The sequence below is a fragment of the Haliaeetus leucocephalus genome, unplaced genomic scaffold, assembly GCF_000737465.1.
Source record: "Haliaeetus leucocephalus isolate CR32 unplaced genomic scaffold, Haliaeetus_leucocephalus-4.0 Scaffold228, whole genome shotgun sequence".
NCBI lineage: Eukaryota > Metazoa > Chordata > Aves > Accipitriformes > Accipitridae > Haliaeetus > Haliaeetus leucocephalus.
In genome coordinates, this window is record NW_010972664.1 from 2,794,822 (window position 1) to 2,813,921 (window position 19,100).

General features: G+C 38.5%; 1 protein-coding gene across 1 annotated transcript in view; it reads left to right on the forward strand.

Annotated features, from left to right (window-relative positions):
* The first annotated feature begins 737 nt into the window (after positions 1 to 737).
* ROBO2 (roundabout, axon guidance receptor, homolog 2 (Drosophila)) overlaps positions 738 to 19,100 on the forward strand; it is a 469,290-nt gene continuing 450,927 nt past the window's right edge. The window contains exon 1 of the mRNA XM_010567635.1: positions 738 to 792. Within this exon, the coding sequence (XP_010565937.1) occupies positions 738 to 792 (55 nt within the window). The remainder of the gene's footprint in view (positions 793 to 19,100) is intronic.

Sequence of the window (19,100 nt, forward strand, 5' to 3'; positions counted from 1 at the left end):
GCCGCCGCGACTGCTCGGCAGCAGCCCGGCGCCGCTCCCGCCCGCGGCGGCACCGCACTGGAGTTACTGCCTTCGAGCAGTTTCCGCTCTGGTTTTCAGTGAGGAGGGAGGTGTAGGGGACAGGGGGTTATTTTGAGGGGATGCTGAAAAAGCCGTTGCCTCTCCTGTAGCACATTGCCTAGGCGTTCCTATTATGGAAGTTAAGTGAGAAACTCTGCAGCTTGAACTGATTTGGTAGAGAAAGGGAGAGAAAAGGGTAGGGGGAGGGCTAGGGAAAACAAAATAGCCAAACCAAGCCAATGATTTTCCTGCAAAGTGCCGGGAAGTTTGTGGAGCACTTTCTAGGAATCGGCTCCTCTCTCAGAGTCTCTCCTTGTCTTCCGAAGAAAGAGCTTGCTTTTGGATTGCCATGGATCCTAAAGAGAGTCTTAGACACACTTGAATAATTCCTCTGCTTGGGCTGGATTGGTGGAAATTTAGGAAGGAGCGTGTGTGCAAAGCAGAAGCTTTCGGAGCTCGCTTGCTGCTCTAATCTGTATGGATCTAAATGTGTCACATTCAAGACCTTTGCATCTGCAGCTTTTGATTTCAAGAATTCCCTTTCCACTTTAAGTAGCTGCTAGGAAACTGAAAACTTTTGGACCTACCTCTTACTGGCTTTGGATACTTTTTTTTTTTTTTTGGATCTGTGTGGAATTGGTTTCGCAAACGATCGGGATTGCTTTTAATATGTCAAAATGGGTCTGCTGACGCCACTCCTGCTCTTTGGATTTGCATTTTTTCAGGTCTATGGTAAGTTCGCTTATTTTAGATATGCCATTTCTGTGCAGAAATCCCCCTCATCTGAATCTGATTTGGGACAGCACATGGACGGCATTATAAGCTTTAACATTACAGAGCCTTAAGTTTGTTTCTGGTATGAAAATGGTATGTCGGGGCGGGGAGAGGGAGCAATGTGTGTTTCCAATAAGCAGTCCTTCCCGTCTGCTAACTTAATGGAAAAGCAGCTTATGAATGGAAGAATGTCAGCTTGAGGTAGTGAGGAAAGAGTAAAAACTACCGCGCTAAACCTTTTATTTCGGCGGGGCGGGGGGGGAAGGAGAAAGGAAAGGCAGAGAGCTGTTGTAGCTGATGTTACTTTGGCTCCTTCTATTGTTAAACTTTCCGTCGGGAGAGCCAGCTGATGAAATAAATGGGTTAGCTTCGCCTCGGCTCCAGGTGAGGCGAACTGGCGAATTTCCAGAGTCCCTACACGCCTGCTCGGGCGCTGGCGAGCGGCCGGTGAGTCAGGCAGGGCGGGGCGGGCGCGCGGGGCACAGCCCCAACCCCCCGCCGTCACCCCCACCCACCCCCGCGGGGCCGGGCAGGTGCGGCGCGGCCGGCCGCCACCGTGGGGCGGGAGGGTCTTCCCGTCGTCTTCCCCCTCACCCCCTCGTGACGGACTTTCCGGAGGGAGCGTTGTGAGGAAGCTTAGCAACGTCTGGGGGAAAGGGTGGATTCCCCCTCCGCCCCGGACTCTATTCCCCCCCCCCCTTTGGGTCTGCTCTGCGACACTTCTTGCAGTTCTCAAGTTCAAGTAATGGATGGGGAACTATAAATTAGCATCTTAAGGAAGTACGCTTCACTAGGGCGAGAACTCCAGTGCGAGGGTAAATTGTCTTTCAAAGTAGGGGTTGGCGCTGTGCTGCAGCATCGACCTTACAAGCACACAACTAGGAAGCGAGCATCTGTGACAGCATACAGTTCTACATGAGTGTGTGCTGGGACCAAATGCTAGGCAGTCCCCCTAGTATTGAGTATTTGCATCTCTAAACAGTCTTTTAGACTTCAGGTGAATTTAATGCCTGGGGACCCTGGCTGGCTTTGCCTGCCTGTTAGAACAAACTTGGTTCCAGGAAGCTGCTTACAGCATTTACTCTTATCAGTCCTGAAGCAAGGACTCTAGGTTTATTGTTTGCAGTCACAGGCTGCTTTGGGTCTTTCTCCCCCTCCTTTCATCTTCCCCCACCTCCTAGCAAGAAAGGAGGCAAAACAGATGAGAAGGAGACATTCAAGTACGGTTTTACATTGGTTGCATAATATGCTGTGTTCAGTTTGGTCTACCGATGAGAAAATTTCTGCATAATGTATGTACAAGCTAAACAGCAGGAGGTTTTAATTGTGAAAGGATGTAATGGAACATTTGTGTCTATCAGCATGGTCATAGTTTTGTGGGGATTTTGTTTTCTGTTTGCTTTATTTTTCCTACTGTAATGTGTAACATATTTTGATCCTTATCTCCCATACTGGTGGTCTTGAAGTTACCTTTGTATACAAACTGAAAACATCAGGCTGTAGAAATGTAATTATTAGTAAGTGTTTAAAATTGTATGTAGCTAGAAGGAATACAATTAAAGTGTTCAATGGAAGTGACAGAGTGAATCTAGAGGAGCTTGGTATTACAGAATGTAATTAATGTACCAGGCTGTTTGGAGATATATGAAACAAATGCAATTAACCAGTTTGCTGGAACGACAGGAGCAAGACATAATTTATTCTAGTTTTGTCACAGGGACCACAAGTAGAACCTTTGTTCTGGTTCAGCCTTATAGGACAAGGGTGGGGGGTGCAGGTGAAGCACATAGCTAATTTAGAGCTGGACCACTAGAAAAAAATGCCAAGGAACTGCCCAGAATAGATGTGATCCTCCCCTTTTGTGGGAAGATATTGCAGAGACTGTCAAGTTTGCCTACATTAACAACTCAAATAAATAATAAATAGCCTTGTGGATAGCACATCATGACCAAGTAGATACAAGCTGTTACTGTTGTAATGACTAACAAGTAGCTTTGAAGAAATACTGGCGTGCAAGCTTGGCACACAGTACTTTTGTCTCTTTAGAAGCATAGTAATTACGATTACACCTTAGGGTGACATATACCACCAGTTGCTTTGAAAAGATATATATATCAACATTAGCACTATTTGTAATGTTTTAATTTAAGAACAAAGGCAACACCCAATAGACCACTTGTTTAATAGGTCCTTGGTTTGTTTTCTACGTTTGAAAGTTACCTTTTAGTGCATTTCTGGGTTTGAGAGTTTTTTGTTGTTGAGTTTGGGGCTTTTTGGGTTTTTTTTGTTCTCTTGGCATCAGGTCCAGACAGAGAGAGACACTGTAGCATTTGAGGCATGTTAGCCATACTTTTCCCTGTGGTGTTAGTTTTGTTTAGTGATTCAAAAGTGGTATTACACAGTGCATAATGGTGTAGATCAAAATGATAGTTTTTTCTTCTGAAGTTATTTTCTTTGTCTGTGCTTTTATGACACCTGGAAATTGCAAAGCTCAATGAAAATGGCAGAAAGCATGTGATATATATATATATTTTACTTTATTTTTTTATTATTGTGCTTATGATTTTCCTGTAGACCTGCCCATGTTCTTGCAGTCTGTTCAGGGAATGACTGTAATTCTCTTTTTCTTTAGCTATCAATCTTACTTACTGTTCTTGAAAAAACAAGCAAAAAATCAAATGCACAAAACCAACCCCAAACAACAAAACACTTTGCTAGACAGAGTCTGTACCATAAAATAAAACACTAGCTGTTAGAGTTAAAACAGCTGATTACATGTTTGAGGTTTTTTTTATAGTGTTCAATTGATTTTTCTTTCATTGTTATGCATTTCTTATTATCTTTCTTCCAATCATTAGTAAAGCTTGAAAGAATGGATATTAACAGAAAAGTTCACAACTGCTGTAAACACAGGTGTGTGGATGTTACCACAGATACTAGTTTTAGTGGGCCAAACACTAGTTTTAGTGGTCCAAGCTCTGCCCTGGTAGGACTCATAGTGCTTTCAATGAAAATGACAACCTTTTATGTCAGGGCTGGCTTTTGGCCATTGTCCCTTGAAAACTGCAAGTGTGATGCTCTTGAATGTGTGATGGTGTTAAAGGTATATGAGAATAATTCTGTAAAAGCAGCATTTTTATCTCTGTATTAGTGTATTTCAAAAGCACTTATTTCACTTATTTTCTTAATGAAAAGTATGTATCTGAAACAGTGGGGTGGCTCAAGCATCCTGTCTTTTCCTTCATTTTTTTTCTTCTTTTTCTTCTAAATTCATTTTATTTCTTCACACCAGTGAGCTACACATCTGTGGCCTTGTGCAGGTCTCTGTTGCCTATCAGAGAACATGGCTTACATATAAAGCTAGAGTATATTCTTCCAGTGACTATTTGAGCTGACAGGGTCTTGATCTCTCATGTGAGTTTTGCTGTTGATGGATAACCTTTGCTTCTGTGGAATGTGTGCATTTGAATGCATTAAGAGTGAAATTCTGAAGTGGAGTTTGCGGTGTTGTTTCCTTTAGCTTGTTCTTCCATAGGACCCAATTCTGCAGAACATTTAAGTGAGTGCTTCCATCTCTTATCCAGAATCTTACTGAAGTTAATAAGAATTCAAACATGTGCTCCCAGTTAATCCTATGCTTTAAAACTTTGCTGACTAGGGATGAATTTATGCCCATCCTGAAACATTTTGCCGAATTAGTCTTAGTATTTTGCTTTCTTTGCTTCCTGTCTGGTAAGTTGTTATTGCAACAACATATGTGTATGTGCAAGAGACAGGCAATGAGGCAATCCTGTCATTGCACTTCCAGAGAGGGATATGTTTGAAACGTAGTGTGATAATCCAAATAATTTGTTTTGTTCCTTTGCTAATTTGGTAGGCTGCAAAAGGTCTGATACCCCACAATCCTTTCAGAAAAGTTAGAATAGGGGTTTTTAAACTTTTCTGTGAGCTGCACTTACTACAATAATCCTTCCCTTAGGATCTTTCTGGAATGATGAGGTTGAGGTTGCTGAAGGAAAATAAGTTTTGGCAAGGCAGGCTAAAGATATGTAACCTTAAAAGTAGACAAAAGGATTTAAGTATATTTTTAAGGATGCATAAAAAAGCATCAAGGAGATGCACCAAAAAATTCAGAGAGAGGAAATGGAGGCTTTAGCTAGTCTGTCCAGTTAACTCTGTTTCCAGGAGTTGCTTTTCTACAGCAGTGCTATGTAGACTCATAGCACAAAATTCAAGATGTGCTCTGTCTGCTGCTGAACCATTTAGTGGAAATTACTAAAGAGTATGCAATGGCTTTTTAGCCATTTGCTCTCCTTGAATTGCTATTCAAATATTGATCTCGGCTAAATAGATTGCTAACAGGTTCTGTACATTCTGTTTCAGCCACCTAAGAGGAACACTGCTGTCAGGTTTTATCTGTTATCTCAGATGGCATGGCAGAGGTTGCTCTTCCTGTGGCTGCCATCTGGCTCACCACTCTCATACCAACCTTGTGGAGGATACTTAGTAACCATATTGATGCTTTTTCTTGCCAAGAGGCTAGGTTACTGGTGCTTTTTTCTACATTTCTATAGAAATCTCTTTATTTTGTGTGCAGAAGAAAGCAAGTATTCGCTCTTGCCAAATAAATAAATGTGTTAGTTTTTTTGTTTCTGACTGAACAGACATTTCTTACATGTAACTGCTGAATTTTTACAGCACATTTATTGTTACGCAAGCTTTCTTGTACTTACATTTTTATAGTACGTCTTGTATACTCAAAAAAAATTCCATTAAATTTTGGTACGTAGAAGAGTACAGAAGCTGATCTTAAATCACTGCTTCAGAGAGAATGTTGAGGATACCTTTTAGACAGGACTAGTCATGTGGACAGTTAGTTATGAGATCATTGAATGCAAAATTATTGCACAGAAATAAAGATTTGTGGATGTAGATTGTAGTCTCATCATCTTTACTTTCATACCTGGCTTCTACTGTACAATGCAACCTGTGGACTCTCTGCCCTTGAAATTGTGTCCAGAAATAAGATTGAGTTGTCAGTGTTGTCCTCACCTCAAACCCTTTCCTTAACAAAATAACTGTTAATCACCTGTGGTTAATACTTTTTATTGTTATAGTGGATAATTAAACAAGGTCCTATTAATTTAGGACCTGATCTTGCACCACTGAAATCTGTAGCAATTTTGCTATTGACTCCTTTGTGTGAAAGACCTCAAAAGCAGGTGATGATATCTTGACTTACTGCAAGTAAAAGCTTGCATCTTAATTTATGTATTGTAATCTTGTTACAAGATGAAGTTGGCTTGTTGCTACATCCTTCCATGGGGATAGCTTCCAAATACGAGAGGGTACAAGTGCCTGTTGATGCTTCAGTCCCGCTTACTCCTTAGCTGTTCCTATAGCACTCTCTTTACTAGTGCAGAGTATCCCTTTGTAATCAGAAAGCTGCTGCTTGTGCTGGGTCGTGGATGTAATGATATGCATTCTTAATATTTTTTCAAGCCAAAAGTTCATGAAGTAAGAAATGGCTTTTTAATTCCATCTCTGCAGTTTATCTTGGCTTTGCTGCCATGGAAGAAATCCAAGCTGTGCTCTTAATTTTATTAAAATAATAACCTTCATCAATAAATACATGAAAAACAATAGACAAACTAACCAGTAGTACCCATGTAATAACCTGCTGATACTTATATTGAGCCACTGTGCTCTAGTGGCCAAGCCTAACTGAGTCATCTTCATATTATGGACAAATGTGATGTGACGATACTAATTTAGACAATGTTCTGGCAGAAGTAGCTTGTGCACATGCATTGAACTTGCTGTCTTCACCACTCTCCCCCAGGTATTTTTTTTGGCTAAGCAAATCATTTGTAAACTCACTAAATAATGGTTATTATCTGTAGATCTCCAAGTTAACACATCTGTTTCAATGGGTTTTATGCTAACTTTCCGGTTACGTTCTAGACAGATTTGCAAACATCCTTCCCTGTGCTTAATTTCTCTTTGAGCTTAATTGCACTGCAAAACCATGTTGGTATCATCCACAAAACTTCATTTTGCTTAATGATAAAGTTACTTGTTTGTCTTGGTGTTTCTACCAGGAAACAACGTATCTTTGGCTTGCTGATAACTGAAAGCCACTGATCTTCTAGTGATTCCAGTGTGTATTTTGGAACCTATTGAGATTGTGTACATCCAGGTTCCACTGCAAACTTTTTACACTGTTATTTGTCCTGGCTGTGGAGATACTCATTCAGTTCTACCTACTGATGTGAATGATGACTGGAAGAACACAAAGCATTTATTTTCAAATTAATTCCTCATCATCTTCAGGTGCTCATTGCATAAGACACCATTCCAAGCTTGACTGGGAACAACCTTAATGATACGTGATATTTGCTTGCAGAATTACCCCTTCTTGTCAGTGAGTCTTCATTGTACTCCTTCAGTTTCAGCAGAATTATTCAGTCTCACTACAGTGAAAGACAGTGGCCTGCATTTGTACTATTTTGTGCTTTGTTATATTTTACTTTTATTTTCTCTTATCACTTTTTCTCAGATTAATTGGGAGAACAGTTTATTTGGTCTGATAGATGGAAATGAACTGGTAGGATGAGTGGGGATGCCAGGAGTTGAAGTATGGTCTTACTCATTAGAGTTTATCTAGATGATTATGCCACAATGTCTGTTGTGGCATATGGTCTTTTAGTTTGTATTTATGCATTGCCTGTATAGCTTCAGTGTAGTGTGCCAAGGCGAGAAGAGTATCTCTGTAATATGCTTGTCATAAATGCAGATTGGACAAATACATAAAGAATAAATGGCCAGCAGCAAGTTGTAAAACACAGTAAACTGTAGTTCACTTCTATTAATCACTTGCCATTGATTGCAAGAGAAACTGAGTGGAAAAAAATTTAACCTTTTAAAACCAAAATGTCAGGTAAATAACATCAGTCAACTTGTTTCTCGTTCATAGTGAATGGAGGGACTGTTCATGCCAGGGTACCAGAGGTACTTTTTTTACTGCTGTGAAAATGTCAAGAGTTAAGAAGCAGTTATGAGAAGTATTTTAATACTGCATGAACCCTATAATCATGGGTTTTCAAGCTGTCATTCTGTGCAGCTTTCAAAGTCCACATGTCCGGTAGCCCAGATGACTTCATCCTGGCAAAAGGAGTGGTCAATTTTAACAGTTTATGTTGTATCCTAAGGAGAACTCTGTAGCTAAAGGATGGACAAAGTTTGTTTCGTATCAGTATTATGAAAAATTCAAATGGCATAGCAATGCTGTTGGACTAGGAGCTAGCTGGAAAAGATGTGTTTTCTTCACTTGGATTTCCTTTCCCTAATCAACTTTATCTTCTCTTTGGGATTGTCACGCCACAGTGTGAGGCTGCAGAAAAAGGATGTGTGGGTCCATCCTCCTCACTTTTTGGAGATGAAATCTTGTGGTCAGTGTATTATATTACCTTCAAGACCTGGAGATACTTATTGGTCCTGCATGTACAGTAGCACTGCCCTGTTCTGACAATTTTCTAGAGAGAGACATGACACTGTAAGCTAGGAGAAGAAGTGGGATAGTAGCCTGATTCCAGGTCCATGGCTTGATGGGTTAAAGGACTACCCCATTTTGAAGTAGAGAATGAGGGGAGAGGGACTAGCAGAGAAGCTAGGCTACAAAGCATGTGGCTGGCTTAGGCAGCGTAAGGAGTGAAAAGGGGAGCAAAACACTACTGTCATGCTTAACATGATAGTGCCGATGCCTGATAACATCAGGGTTGTTCTATGCACAGTATGTTTAGGCTTTTATCATTGCTATGTCATCTGGACATCACTTATCCATGAAGTGAATAAACCTTTCTGTTAAATTGTTTGAGTCCAGATTTGTTTGGAGTGGCTGCAAGAAAATGCTAAATTGTAATTTGATGCAGTAAACTAAGGTCTTTGCTGGCTTTAACTTGATGCACTGCAGAAGTGCTGTGATAGATTGGCTGGATATTTTGTGTGTATGTTTTTATGATACATAAGGGAAATTCAGTGGGCTAACTAAAATAGTTGGTTTACATAAAGGCAACAGCTATTAAACAAAGGACTTTCAGTGGAAAAAAATAACTATCAGAAGTACTGCAGGCTGTGTTTTACCCTTGATCTATTACATCTGTTCTGTTACCAAACTGGATTTTAATATATGATGCTTTGATTTTCAGCTAGTCCATGTGATGTGTCTATTCAGATGTATGCCTGAATTATAAACTTCTGTGGTTTTTTTTTCTGCATGAATTTGATTCATTGTCATAAATTGTGCAATGTGGTGTTTACCTAATGAGACCGGGCAGTTTGATCTGCAAGATTAAGTCCTATGGGGTAAAATTCCAACTTTTGGAACAGAGGGATCCTATGATAAATTTGTGTTTTAGTACTGTTGTCTTAAAACATCTAAGAATAGTTCTCTGTGTGTGTACATCTAGATTTTTAAAAAAAGTTTTTATCTATGTAGAGATATAATTATATCTATACACGCTTATAATGAAAGAAAATAACTTTAGAAACTGTATGGAATAGAATTTATGTCCCTGAAGGCAAAACTGTAAATGGTAGTAGGAACTGTTAGAACACTGAATTAAAATAAAATGAAATGTGTGACAAGTAGACAAATAGATATTTGATTAAATATGAATCAGTGTAAAACAGAACTGTTTATTATTATTTACTGAATCCTTTTTGACAACTGTTCAATTTAGGATGAAATGCAAAAGAACATGTCTGGCTTTGTACGACCCCAAATTTCTCTGTTTTCCCTTTCAGCAGACAACATGCCTTTTTTTTTTCCCCTAAATGATTTTTGGTTGCTAGGAGAAGTACAGTAGTCTGCCCTGCTCTTATCTGCAGTAAAACCGAAGAGTGTAGTGAGGTAAAGAGAGGGGCAAAGCACAGTATAGGCCATGAATCACAAGTTGTCTCTAATATGTGCAGTTTGTTCCCAGTTTTTCTTTGAAAACTTTTGTTTTTACTAATGGTGTTTCTTTTCAGCTGATCTCTCAAAGACATTCAGAATGTGAAAAAATTGTGCTGTTAAGAGTCCACTCAGAGGAACAAAAAAAGGGAGGGGAGACTTTGAGACTTATTCATGGGGTCACAGTGGTAGCAATGTGCAACTCAATGAATAGCTTCAATCAGCTGCTGTTAAAACTGGATGATTGATACCTTCTGGTTTTTGCTAGGACTAGAAAGTACACAGAAAGTCTTCATAGTGGTCCTGCCAGTTTTAATGAAAGATGCTGAAGTTGTTTACAAACCATCTTCACACTTCAGTATATGCAGTATTCTTGAAGCATGTCTGCAGAATAATAACGTTGCATACATTTGTTAAAATTAGAAAGAATTGTTAATAATCATGCTACTCTTGCTCTAGTTTGTGAAACCTTTTATTCACTCTAAATCATGCTTTTTGAATTAACTGTGTACTGTGGCAAGAATCACTTGACCATCACCTCCTATAATGATCTAAAAGTGTGCTTCACCAAATGTCATTGGCTACTTTTAAACTTTTGCAGTTAAAAATGGTTTTATGTAGCTGGATATTATAACAGGTAAAAGTGATTAGACAATGTTGTCTATATTAACTCTCCTGATTTCAATAGTCTATTATGGCAGATCTCACTTGAAATTAATTGCAGAATGAATGTATAGACAATATATTCTTTCCATAAGTGCTTGATGAAACCTAGCATTAAGAGCAGTCTTAAAACAATGATTATATCTCTCAAGAAACATTGCTGAAAAAGTCATGTGTGTAAGTCCTATGAATGAGGAAATAGAACATGTGACTGCGGAGAACTGTGATTTGTGCTGTAGAAACAGATGACTGCCTGTGAACAGAGCGGGCCTCTATATCATTCCTTAACAGGAATAAGTGGTGAGTGGCTAAGGGTCTCATTACCAATTTAGAATATCTTGTTGGCTCAGTTTAACAACATGCAGATAATAGAGAAATTCAATGATGATGTAATTGGAAAAATAGTGCAGCAACTTGTACCAATTTGTTATTCCCATTTGAACAAAATAGGTTTCACCCATATTTCTGAGGGTATTGGGTGACCTGGCAGTACTGGATTCAGTCCCAGTGTAATTTAATGGACTTTGTGTCTGTTTAGGTCAGGGCTGAATTTGCCCCTGGGGAAAGATGAAGATGGAAGAGTTGTAAGTTAAATTAGAGGGAGCTGGCTCTATCTTACAGTCTGCTGACGGGGGTGGGAGAGTGTGTGTGGTTCTTCTGTGTGTGGCAGATTTGTTTTTTTCCTCCTGATCCACACAGACTTTAGGAGTAATTTAAATACCATCTACAGTACAACTGAGTTTTCAGTTAGTTCTATGAAAGCTTCAAGTGCTGAGACCAAGGATTTTCCCTCATAAATTACAGCAGATGTTGCCTCAGTCATTCTTCAGTGCTAGCCTGCAAGTGCCGTTGTCCTTCTTCCTGCTAAGAACTGCATGGGAAAACATGCATTTTTGTCACTGCATGTAGATATTGGTTAGCAAAATCAGATTAACTGTTAATATAAAGGACATGCCCAGTACCAGTCGGGAACTCTGTGGCAGAAGGGAGAATGAGATTTGGTCCCTAAGAACACAGTTGATGGTGGGAGAGGTGTGCTAGTGTTAATGGTGAAGGAAGAAGGAATAACTGATGTTGCTGCTGCATCTCTTTATCTGGCATTTAAAGCAAGGCAACTTTTGAGGTCCAGGAGGATGAGAATCACAGACCCATGAGTCTGTCCGTTAGTAACAATTTTCCATCCTGTTACTTGATGGTCCCACCACACTGGATTATGAAAGAGAAAAAAGGTAGAGGGTGATTCAGCACTGCTAGATTTGGGATGGGGGCTAGTGGGGAGCAGACACAGGTGCAGTGAAACATTGAGCTATTCCTTTCTTTCCTCATCTTTTCCCTCTGTCCTCAGCTGTGTGTTTCTGGGAGTCCGAATATGCTAAGGACGGAGTTGGGAAAGAAGTGGTAGCTCTGGATCTGAACCTGTCTGCATGGTGACATTCAGCTGTCTGCTCTTCCTGTTCTTGCATTTTCCTCTTCATTCAACTTAACGTGCCAAATGAAGTATCATTTCTTCAGAGAATTCGTCTGTCCCTTAGCCCAGTTCATTTGTAGAATAAACTTCTTTCAGATTAAGTAGTATACATCTATTTAAATAAGGACCAGCTATAGCTACAGTATTCAAGTGGAGAAGTAAGGAATGAAGGCAGGTTTACATATGCTTTTCTTGTCATGATATGGAACAAATCTATGACCATTTCTTATTTTTTCTTTCTCCCCTCTTGTTAAATCTATTTCCTATATTTTTGCTGTAATGAAAGATGTGTGTAGCTTGCTTGGCAAGTGTCAAATATGAAATCTCCTCACTGTCAATGCTTTGTATTTGTAATTTTAGAACGTTTTCCTCTGCATAGGCCAGAAAATGAGAAACATCTTAGCTTACTACAGAGAAATCGCTGGAGTTGAAACTTTAGATTTATTCTAGGCGATGGAGGAAAATATGCTCTTGTGTTTGCAGATTTTCATTCCCTGTGCTGTTTGTCTGCTACTTCTGTCCATGTTCGATGTTTCATTCATGTAGCTTGCCTCCTTATATTTCATATAAAGAAGACTTTCTTCTATCTTGTTTTCTTGTCAGTTGATTTAGTTTCTTTTCCAGCTTTTTCCTGTTTATCCCATTCTTCTCTGGTTGGTTTAGGTTGCTGTTTTCTAACCATGTTGCTTGAATGTGAAGAATGAAAGGACTGAAATAACAGGAAAAGTTGAGGGGAAGGTGGTTTTGGTGATGGAGGAAAGATTGTAAGAAACTTTGTTCTTTGGCAGGATTACTTGGTGAATTCTGTGTACATAGGTAATGTTTTGTGGAGGCAGAATCTTCTGCTAGCCCTAACAAGTGCCTTGAGTAAATTTAAAAACAAACAAACAAAAAAGTTTACAGGTGTAAGCCAAATTTTGTGTGAAGTTGGAAAGAGGTACCTTCCTGAACACTTAACCACATCTCAAGTCTACCTTTTAGTTTTGAAGTACATAAGTCTCCACTCTGTCATGGAGAATCCTCTTCTTCAGTCTAGAGAGAATTACAGATAACTATGTTTGTAAGTGATTTGTTAGGTTTCCTAGTCTTACGAACAGTTGAACTTTATCCATTTATAAAATATCTATACATAGATGGGCAATCAACTTTAAATACCTAAGCTGATTTTTAATGTTCTACAAAGTTGTAAACAGATAATTAACATTAAAAGGCAAAAGATACTAGGCAGGCATGAACTGAAGAGTAACAGTATTCAAGGAAATTATTGTGCTGCTACTACTGTTGAAATGATTGATATTATTTGAAGACTTAATTTCCATTATGCGTATATAATCTATACATGATATATGTATACAATATTATACATAATACAATACATACTATACAATACATCTTGTAAGAGAAATCTCTTAACTTAATAGGTAAGCTGGGTAAAATACTTTCTGGGTGAAAATTTAAATTGTTTTTGTTTGTTGCCTTTTTTTTTTCTTCCCTAATTCACAGTTGATCTTAGTTGAAGATCAAATGTTATTTTTTGTAATGGCTATGTCTTGTAACTTATATGAAATACTGACTCAGCAGAAGATGCTGGGACTTTTGTCATCAGCATCAGCAGGGCCACAGTTTTGTTTTTGGAGTGTTTGGCAATGTGGGAGGCTAATGCAAAGAAGAAAGTTTTGTGGATTTTTTTTATAATTACAGAAGAGATTGACTTAAAACTAAACATAAAGTTGTAATCGGGAGGTTAACAGATGCAAGAAGCTTCACCTGTGCTCTGTTAGACTAGTGGGAAGCCAAGATAATGATGCACAACACATCTAGTAGTAAGCAGTGTAGTCAGCAGCTTGAGCAAGAAGTCTGTAACACCATGAAAACTACATTATTTCATCTTCAAGTGAAGGCTGACTGTTGACTTACAGAGAGCACCTTCAGCTGTATCTGCCTTGAGGACTACAATTTTCACTATTAGGGAAGCCACAAATCTATTCTAAAAGACGTTTGTAATAAATTTGCAAAGTAGAAAGGCAGATACATTATTTGGCAACAAACTTCTTCCATACCTCTTAGCATTTGTGACCAGGTGTCTTACTAGGCCGCTTGGTATTTCCAGTGCAGTCACAAGGATGAACTAAATTCTGGCACTCTAGATGAAGGTGATACAGGAGTTATTGGTCATTTGAAGGGGACAGAGAATAACTGGGTGCAAGGCTTGTTCTCTTCTGCTATCCGCAATTGTACTTTTGGCATGTTTTGAGATGGTCTCAGTGTGTACTTGAAGGGCCCAAGTCTGTATTTTACCATATATACTATCATCAAACTCTAGGCCAGACTTTATTAAAGGCTACATCACATTAATCCCATGGTATTCCTGTTAATGTAGCATGCAGGTATTTTTGTCCTATGAGAAATCACCAAGAAAGCTTCATGGGAACGGGGCAGTGCCTCCTGGGCTTGTCTTCTAAGTGGAGTGAAGGAATAATTTCTGAACACCTGATATGTTTTGCTATCATGCCTGGGTAAACATATAGAGGGAAAAGGGTGCAGCATGAAGGAGCTGAGCTGGAGCCGTGGCTTAGCACGCTTCTTGCATACTACTTGCATTGTGAAACTTGGGCTGCTGCAGAAACTGCAGATGGGGAATATTTTAGCAACAACTAGAACAAAGCACAGTGTTTTTCCTGGATGCCCAGAACACCCTTATGCCAATTCAGGATTCGGGGTTTTGGGGAAAAGAATTCTAAGGTCATTTTTAGAGGAAGATGGATTCCTGAGAGTTTGAAACTTCTGAAGACAGATATCCATGCAGTCATGGATACAATGTATCTACTTCCTCCCCTCCCTCCCCCCCAGTGCCTTTGGAAATTAATTTCCTAGAGCTTCAGACTTTTGTTTAACACTTTGAACAGACAGGCAGCATTCTCACATCTAACAACTGTCATATATTAAGCTGGGGAGAGAAAATGTAGAGAAGGTTAGTTTTAATATGGGCTTGGATGGAGGCATGCTGCCTAGTGAATCACTAATACCACATCCTGCAGTGTTACGAGTGCTAGTGGTCTCCTGTTCAAATACAACTCTTGCCCAGCTTCCTTCACTTACAAGCCTCACAGGGTCATAATTCTTACATCTACCTTAGAAAGAAGATAGGTTACAAGTTTGGACTAGCAGAGATGAAGCATTTTGAACAAGTTTCTTTGGAAGTGAGATTTCAGTGGAGAAATTGAAACAGTGCTATGCAGGAACAAAAAAGTTCAGCCTGTACACTAAGTACCTGGAGAGGAAATAGGTTCTTTAATATTCTATGCTGAATGTTTAGAAGGCTTTTCAAATTGTAGTTTGCTTGCATATATTAAAGCGTTTTTATAACATGATATGTATTGGTTGCATATGCATGTGATATAAATAAAACCTAACTGGATGCTGTAAGCCAAAGAAATAAATCAGCCAGTAATTCTATTGCATATATATTTGGTACAACTGTCTTGAAGAGCTATAAATAGATACTGCTTATTACTTTTGCTTGCATTTATTTTTGCTTTAAATGGCAAATAAAACTATTGTTAACAGACCTTAAAATCACTTGGAGGATATTTACTTAGATCATTTTGAGGAGAGGAATGAAAGTCCTTGTTAAAATAGTTGTTAATAGTGTCTGAGTGTTGGGACAAGTAGATAAATTGTCAGTAGAAACAACTAAAGATTTTGCTTTCATGTCTTCAAGAAAGAAATTATGTAGAGGGTTTATACACACTTTTCCAAGTGCTTATGCTATGAGTTACTTTTTTGTGGAAAAAGCTGGGTCCAAGAGGGGGAAAAAAAAGAGAATAAAAATCAGAGTAGCAGTTTCACTAAGTATCAGTTGGCCTAAAACAACTTAAGAAGTGAAAGAAACATAGTAGAAAAATAAGTACCCATCTCACAGACTTATCTTCTTTTGTGCCTTTCCAAATATGTCAAAATCAGCAAAAATATTACTACGGTTTCAGTAACTTCTCTAAAAGTAGATCTTGCTGGTTTTGGTTTTTTTCCCATTAATGGAGGAGCTTTTGCTTTGTAAGGATTTTTGGAGGCTTTTGTCACTGCCAGTAAATATGGCAAAAATAGGATAGGAGATCAGTCCATTAAAGTGTTTGAGTGTTCACAGAATATGTACCTAATATAATGTAAATGTTACTGGCTCTTGTTCCCCTTCCCCCTCATGGGGGATAATCAATACATATGCTTCAGAATACTTCCCTTGACAAAGTGAGATAGGCAATGATGATAGATGTGGCTAACTGTCTGGCAGCATGCCTGTCTCTTTGATAAACGAAATATTTGGGACTTCTAGAAAAATATTGTTAAAACATAATATTCCTGCCATCTGGCACTTCTTCACTTCAGTGATATGCTTTGGAGGTAAGTGAGAAGTGCTTAAGAAGTTCAACATGACAGAATTCAGAATATTGAGACTTGATGAGATTCATTTATTATATAAACAGTTAATAAAAGTAGTAAGGGGAGGCGGAACAGTTGCTGATTTCTTGTGCTGTAGAGATTTAACTTTTGGTTGCATAAACGAAGAGATTCATAGTGTACCTTAGAATCTATATTCATGTTTATTTTTAATCTTTCAAGTGGTCTGAGGAGATGGACTAGCTTTGGATTAGAATCTGCAGAATACCAGCGAACTAGATAGTAGGAAGGATTAATGAAAAAATCATTCTGCTAAGTTTCATCTCAGCCTAGGTTTAACTAGGTATATAAAGCTTCTCTGTTCATGCAAGGAAGTTATTTATTTCCAACCCAGATTTTACAGTTTAAGATACAATTTTGTACTTAACAGATCCAAATAAGAACACAGGGAAAACAAATAAACCTCCTCAGACAGAGAATAGGTTTCAAAATCCCTTTAAAAAATACTGTGAGCATTCCATGTTTGCAAATAATGGATCTTTGATTTTGTTAAACTCCATTCCATTCACTGTAATTTTTTATGTATAATAAATGTTAATTTCAATTCTGAGTACTGTTACATAGCCAAGACAAAGAATCTTTTGGGCCACAGATAAATTAGGCATTTGAACAATACAAAAATGAAAATTCCTTGATTTTTTTTTTTTATATATTGAGAATTAGAGGGTGGAAGTCTTGACATTTTGTAGCAAAACTAGACTTGTGCCCAGGCACATGAATGCAGCCTGTTCACTTGCTGGATACTAACATACAGTAATGTTAAAACACAAAGCGCTAAAAAAGAATCGGTGTTGTATCTCAAAACTCACACTGAAAATACCAAATAAAAAAGGATAAATCTTGACTCTGCTTGCACTCCATTCATTGAAAGGCCCCTGAGGATAAAGGTATGGGTGACTATTAGATTACATTAATCTCTATTCTCCATGAACTGTTGGGTCCCCAGTTATGATAAAATACTGGTAAGTCTACGTAAGTTGGTTTATTATGGCCCATATACTGGTATACCTTAGGACTTAATAGCCTAATACTGCTCTAGACATATCTTGTCCCATTAATTTGCTCTGTGCAAAGATTGATAGACAGTGAATTACACCAGCTCTTGTATGGTGAGAAGATGCCATCCGTGAAGGCGGCAATTGTCCACTTCTGCATTGAAGTAAGTTTATGATGGCTGTGTGACACAAGATGTGTCAGACTTTGGCTCCTTTTGCATTCTTCTTAATTAGTAGCTCTTGATCAAAGCCGTGAGGAATATTATGGGCTCTAAACTGACAGAACTGTGTGATGTTCTTGCACAGTGTTTGCCTGAAGGCTGAATGACACGGTGGTGGGGTTGAGACAGCACAAATGGTGGTTTCATAAAGTTAGGGGGATTTTTGAACCTTTAAATTATAGAGAACTCTTGTCTGTTGGAATATTCTTTTGAGGAATTATTTTAATTCTTTCATTCACTAATCTATGTTCCTTCATTTATTATTTTATTCTGTGTGTTTCAAAATGCCTTTCAATTCAAGCAGCACTTGAGTGAGTGATGTCGCTTATTAGTGTTATTTGTAAGCTAGAAGTGATCTCCTAATTTGAAGAACTTCAATCAATTATCATCATGCTTCATATTGATTAGGTTTTGTTATTTTAGGGCAACTGGCTGTCTTTTCAAACTGTAAATAGGACTGTTGAAACTTAGCCACTGATAAAATGGCACTGACTTTTTTTTTTATACATGACATGGAAGGCATACAGATTTGGGGGTAAAAATGTAGTCTGAAAGATATCATTTTAAACATGAAAGAGGGAGGTTTATACTTCTTGTAAATAAGAGGTATGGGTGGATTGTTGGATGGAGTGGTGGCCTTTCACCTCCAAGGCAACAGTTTAATTCCTAGATCCTAAGTTAATTGAGATAAATGGTTTTAGCTTTGTCCCTAGTGTAAAGTAGTCCGTATTACAAAATCACCATACATCTGTTTTTTGCAAACTTGGCATAATTGGCATCCTCTTGGGACTGAATCGGCATTGAAAGTGAACTATTCTTATTGCTTAGGAAGGTGTTCCCTCTAGGTCAGGGTAAATGTCATTGTCGTGTCTGTGACAGAAATCTGCTTCTGCCTCTGCTAATAATCCATAGCTGAAAGATTTGTCAGAAATGTTTATAAGTGCTATAGCTGTTCCTTTTAAATCAAAAAAACAACTTCAGAGTAAAGTAAGTAAATCAGTATGAGGCAGGGACCTTACTTTCTGACATCTGGTAGGAATTCAAATGCTCAGAGACATTAAAATTGTCTAATTTACCATTTGCTCATGACAGGTAGCCTAACAATTCAATGATGGCCTTTAGAACTTTATGAAAAACAGACACGTGGGAAGAAGTATAAATTAATGTAGAATATGTTATTATTTACTAAGGACTAGGTTGAACTTGAGTGAAGGAAAGCATGTGGCTTTCCTTGATTCAGAGAAATTGACTCAATAGTTTGATTAACTATTAAGTAGGTATTCTTTATTGGCAGCGCTGGATGCACGGGGGATCGCTCCACCTATCGTGCACACCGTCAGGTCTAATTGTGCAGGTTAAATACATGTTCTATATACATATTCACTAGATTTCCGAGAAATTTTATACATATTCATTAGTTTTCCGGGAAACTATTAGCATATGCAAATGTCCTTTACGCAGGCGCATTGAAGGTCTCTGGTGGTCTTCAGGAGTCCTCTGGTGGTCTTCCA